The sequence below is a fragment of the Protopterus annectens genome, chromosome 10.part0, assembly GCF_019279795.1.
Source record: "Protopterus annectens isolate FY-2018-M chromosome 10.part0, PAN1.0, whole genome shotgun sequence".
NCBI lineage: Eukaryota > Metazoa > Chordata > Ceratodontiformes > Protopteridae > Protopterus > Protopterus annectens.
Genome location: NC_056744.1, coordinates 1,604,923,701 through 1,604,929,700, shown reverse-complemented (window position 1 = coordinate 1,604,929,700; position 6,000 = coordinate 1,604,923,701). Strand labels below are relative to the sequence as shown.

Sequence of the window (6,000 nt, the reverse complement as noted above, 5' to 3'; positions counted from 1 at the left end):
ACTCCCTGCAACCTGGTGTATTAGACCGCAGCACATCTGCCTTGCCTTTCTTGCAGCTACACCATCAACCTTTACACAGTGTTCGACTGTTTCATTTATTTTATTTTATTTTATTTATCATTTGTTGACCGGGAAAGTCCGACTAGGTTCCACAGAGCCTGTTTTCAGCGGAGGCCCGGGGAGAAATGCTCCAGATGCATGTCTTTGGTCATCCACCCTTACACTATTTATTCCTCTGACCTGTAAACTCATCCCTTCACCACTCCATCCACACTTCCATCCTGACCCATTCATCCTTTATCTTCTCAACCCGTACAACCAACAGTTACTATCTATGCATCCATCCACATCCAACCGTGACCCTTCCATAATCACTCTCCTGACCCATCGGTCACTTCCTTGATCTAGCCATCCTTCCATATTCCCCACTTCTCAAATTCCCCACTCATCAGACAGAGGCAATCAACCCACTCACTTACACTTTGTGACCTCTTCTGGCTGCTGACCATTCACTCTCTTCAGCCTATCTATCTTCTAGTCCCACATTCCATTCATCTGTCACTTCCCAGCCCCAGCCATAAGATTTGCTAACCCATTCATTCAGATCACCCTCCGTAAACAGCTGGTACTTTCATTGATTTGCTGTTTTGTATCCTCAGCATCAACAGATTGCAGGCATTCCATGACCCTAAAGATTATATAAACACCTTACATGCATTATTGAGCTGAGACTGGCTCTTTGATGTCAGTAACCTCTGTCTGCCTATGACAGCTATAGTAAGAGCTCAACATTTGTTCTGCTGCAGTCCTCTAGAACAACCCTAAAACTAGAGAGGTCTTAACAAACCAGCCAGTATTTCCACCCTACATCTTACATCACTGTTAGTGTGCCAGGATGTAACTTGTCAAGCAAAACTACTATGTCCAACTCATACCTCTCAACTTCTTAGAACAAAAAATCTGGACAAAGCCATAAATAAAAGTGGGACAAAGGGTAAAAAATAAGGACAACTTTTAAATATTGCTCTTACAAACTTAGAAAGTTGATAGAATAACAGATGTTGCATTAGCATGAATTTTCTGAAGGTTATGAAGTCTGAAACTCAAATGTCTGTCATTTTCTGACTTCAGTCTATAATGATTTGCCACTAATTTGCCAGAAAACCCCAATTTTATGTATATGGGATTAAAAGTGGTGGGTCTGGGACTTCCACAGCTGCATATGACATCACCAAAGTCAAAGGTAAGTTATATTATCCACCCACTGGACATGTTTTTTTTTTTCTCTGTTTTTGTTCCTTACCCTTGCCAGTTCAAGCCTAAATCAAACTGAGGTACACAGTTATTATAGTTATTTATTTACTTGTTAATGTTTTTATTATTAGCATCATATTTTTTCTCCTGTGAGATGTGAAGTAGGCTGTTTCGCTGGTGCCATATGGGTTTCCACTATTGCTATGACATCTAGTTTCCACTAGGTGTCAGTCATGCAGTACACAGAACAGGAACAAGGTCAGTGAAATCATGCAGCTACCCCCACAATAGAACAGAAACCAGTCTTGGTAACTAACTAGAGTTTTAAAGGATCACATCTTAACTGTCCCTTGAACATTCCTATTTTCAGGCCTGATTTACCCATGCACAGGATGTCCGTTTTTGCATGTAGGTCCCTATTTTCAGGCCTGATTTAGCTCTTCACACTGTCTGTATCCCCCTCATCACATGTGATTTCTGAAGCTGTTTAGTACACAGAAACATACCTGTGGCACCAATAATTTAAAGAAGTGGACACACATCTAACATCTCCCATTTCAGAAGGAAAAGTAAATGACCTTACATGGTAGAATTTTGCAATACAGTTCATTAAAGACTACAGATTGTACACTCTTTAATAATGTGCTTATATTGTTTTCCATACTTTTGTCACTTTTTGTTTTTTAAACTTGTTTTCAAGTAGTATCTCACAGTCCTACTGGAAAAAGGAAGAGATGTGTGTTATTTGGTATTCAAATTTTAAGCAATTAGATGTCCAGATTTTTGGCTGGGTGTACCTACTTTTTAAAGGCCTTTGTTCCTATTTTCAATGTCTACAAGTTGAGCGGTATAGGGTGGCTATTCTTTATTCTGGTCATTTCTGATAAAAATGCTAAGCACACAGAGAAACCTCTACAGTTTTTTATGACACAGGCTACTTCAGAAGCACTGCCATCAATTATCTGCAAAAGGCAGTGACCCCGACCTACTGAGAGCCCAAGTCACAAGTGACTCATCCTGCTGCTGTAGTCATGGTCAGTGTGTTGGTAAAGCACATCTGTCCGTGTGCTGCAGAGGTGGGAGGCTTGCAGTTACCTGAACTTGTGCAAAAATGAGTTGAAAAAACAAATACACAGTGACGTTAAAACTGTGTCAGTACTCAAGTGCTCCCATAGTAAATAAAAATGTAACAAGGACATTATTATCTTGTTACGAGGTAAAAAGAAAATAACTTTCAGAAGAAAAATGTAAGTTATAGGGAAAACAAATAACATATTATGATTCCTGCAAAACAAAACAAAGCAAAACAGAGCAATCTTTCTAAGTAGAAGTTCCCAGTCATATGAAGAAATAAACCACAAAAAGTCAAATATGTACCATTTTATTTAAATAACTATATATACTTTTATGATTTAAACACAAACTCACACATTTTCACAGTATTTGATTTAGGATGAATGCAGCATCTGTAACAGGGCTTCTTCTATGTCAGTCCTAGGATGATTGATTATCCAAAAACATCCGCAGCTTAGAAGGGTAATCAGTTATTACCCCTGTTGCTCCAAGAGAAAATGCCTTCTGGAAGTCAGAATCCTGATTAAGAACCCATAAGTAAACCTGAAAACAATAAACCAGTTATTGTGAACAAGCAGTATCTAAGTGGAAAAATATATATTAGTCACATCGTAGTTCAAAGTTAAAATATGTAGCACATAAAGGTGTAGGACTGTTTATCTACTGTTAGCATTAACGCCTGCAATGTCTGCTGCTGAAATAACTGCTTTGGAGGAGCACAGTGTACAACCTCTCCCAATGAACTTGCAGGAGGGCGTAAAGGAAAACAGCACCTGTGTAAGATTGTGAAGCCCTCTGTTCAGTCAGAGGAGTAGTTACTGTGAGGGATATATATGGTGTAGGGCTCCTTAAACTGCTAAAAAGAAAAATTAGCCTGCTAGAAACTAAAGCGTAGGTACAGCATTTAAAATATGCATAGTGCTCAGTCTTCACAGTAATGAAAGAAAATTAACAGTCACAGTTGCATACTGAAAGTTATCAGGTACACTGTAGGGCACGCATGAAAAGAATCTTCCACAATGTAAAGTACTCAGTATTTTGAATGGTAAGGGACAGGCAATACTATAAAATGTTCTGTTTACTAACAGTGTAGGCTTCCCCACATATGTTGTCTTTACTGCTGGAGAAAGGTGGGGGATGACATTAGGGACTGAAGACCCTTGTTTTTCCATACGGTAGGAGACAAGTATAGTGTGAAGGAGGAAGAGTGCTGGCTTTGACATGGTTTGCTATATACAGTGGTGGTGAAAAGTGAGCAACTGACAGGATAGAGGCCTGGTGCCCACTATTTATCGTTAGGGAGAGAGCCAGTGTGACACAAGGACACTGCAAGCTTCCTAGCATTATGATAGGTTTAGCACTATTGAAAGGTGAGGGACTGACAGCAGTGGGGACTGAAACCCTTCCTTTATCCACAGCATGCAGTGTTGCAGGGGCAGAGCAGGCTTCCCCACATCCATTATGTAGTCAATGGCAATGAAAAGAAAAGGACTGATAGCGCTGAAGACCTGTTCATCCACGCAGAAACATGCAGTGTCAACACCACATACCTTCCTCATACTGTGCATTAATCAGCTCCAGTAAAACGTACCCTCTCCAAACATCAAACTGTAGCTAATGGAGTACTACAGGGATTAGTACTGCATCCTCCCCTGTTTGGCATTTATTTTGCAAGCATCCAAGTCCATATCCCTGAAGTGTTTTGACCAAGTTTGCTGATGACTGAAAACTGGGCATTGTTATCCACTTAGCCATGATACTAAATTTCTCCAGCAAGGGCTAGAATATGCACATACCTGGTGTACTGAAAACAGTCTGATGGTAAATGTAACAAAGTGCAGCACAGTAGCATTCGGCAAAAACAGTTGCTTTTACCTATTATGCTGTAAGTGATACTCCACTTCAAACAGATAGTCATATGACCTGTGACCTACGTCTCACTTTTTAAGCGATGAAAGACTCAGTCTTATTTGATTTACGTGAACAACTCTTTCTCTCATTCAGTCATCATGTTTCCACCATAGTCAGGAAATCTGTCTACATGGCCCAGTTAATTTCCAAGACACCATCTTCATGTGCCAAAGAAGTCATCTTTCCACTGTACTCTTCCCTTATCAAACCCATTATTGAATATATTGCCTCCTTTGGTAAGCAAGACCCTAAGCATATCACTCAACTGGAAAGACTCTAATGATTTTTAACAAAATAAATAAATAAATAAGGGTCTTAAATCCTTCAACTAACCTGTTAGAGTAGCATAAGTCCCCTTATAGTCAGTAATCAGTTGCTCCAACTTGACTTGTGTATCACTTTTCGAGCCATGGAAGCCCTCCTATTTCTTCACAAAACTGGTGGCTCTACAAACATCTGTACTATGGACATAACCTTACACCAAGTAAGCAAGACTTGGATGGAGGGGAAGGTTCCTTATTCAATGTATTCCCAGCATACAAAATAAGTTACTATTACAGGTCAAGCAAATTACTTCTTTGTTTGAGGCTAGCCTTGAAGATTGGATGGGTAGTCAAACTTACACCAAGGTTTTCATGAGTGGCCCTGCTTGATTTAGGAGATGAGCAGAATTAAGTGCTTGTAAAAGGATGAATAGAACTTTTCAGCATGTTTACTTTAAAGTGTATATGGCTAGGCATTGTATGGTCCCTGTTATCACTCGTTTATCGTTGTTCTTATGTTCCTAAAAGTCAGAGACTGAAATCAATATAGATTGAAACTTCTCATATCCAGATATTGTTGACTAGATTTATTTTATCTTATCATATACTCAGTAATGGTGAAAGGAGAAATAGATTGTATGGCTCTGGACCATTTTGTGGGCAGATTTAAGCTCTAGAACATTCTATGGACAAATTTGATAGCTGCAGAATTTTATCATGCAGGGCAGATTGTTAAAACTGTCCCTCCCCTTTCATCAGTATCAGACACAGCACCAAACTACAACTGCCTCACACTGTCTGATGCAAAAAGAAGAGCTTTAATAATTAAAGTTTCCAATCCTGTCCCTGGAAAGTACAGTTGTGTACACTTACCATAAATACAGATGTTCGAGTGTATTCACTGTTGCAGTCATCACATTTGGGTTATCTGCTTGCAGTAGCCCTCAGTCGGCATGATTATCAACGTCTTGGGTCCTGCGTCAGTTGGTGTCTCTTCTTCCATGACGGCAGGTAGTCAGGGGTATAAAGCATGTAGCCTATGCCGTTACATCAGTTTTTCTTGCCCCAGATGTCAGGTGCCCCCATAATGGGAAGCAATTATATACAAGGTTACACCTCCAACAAAAAAGCAAATACACCAAAAAGCTTTAAGCATAGTAAACAAGAATAGAGGTATAGTCAATAGATGTCAGGGGGCTGGAGGGAGGGTAACCAGGACTGCAACAGTGAATACACTCGAACATGTACATTTATGGTAAGTGTACACAACTGTACTATGTTCTTCATGTTTCACTGCTGCAGTCATCACATTTGGGTAGATTCCCAAAGCTAAGGATGGGAGGAGGTAATTAGATAGCATTAGGACCAGCTATAAGGCCCTGCAAGACTGCAATGGCAAAGCCAGCTCTGGATTTAGAAAAAATTGGCAAGTGGTAATGCTTGGTGAAGGTATGTACAGAACTCCAGGTAGCAGCTTCTAGGATTTCCCTGGTAGGGA

At 40.0% G+C, this 6,000-nt stretch overlaps 1 protein-coding gene across 1 annotated transcript in view; it reads right to left on the bottom strand.

Moving 5' to 3' along the window:
• Positions 1-2,619: 2,619 nt before the first annotated feature.
• GDPD3 (glycerophosphodiester phosphodiesterase domain containing 3) overlaps positions 2,620-6,000 on the bottom strand; it is a 318,837-nt gene continuing 315,456 nt past the window's right edge. Inside the window, exon 10 of the mRNA XM_044086278.1 lies at positions 2,620-2,871. Within this exon, the coding sequence (XP_043942213.1) occupies positions 2,749-2,871 (123 nt within the window). The 3' untranslated portion in view covers positions 2,620-2,748. The remainder of the gene's footprint in view (positions 2,872-6,000) is intronic.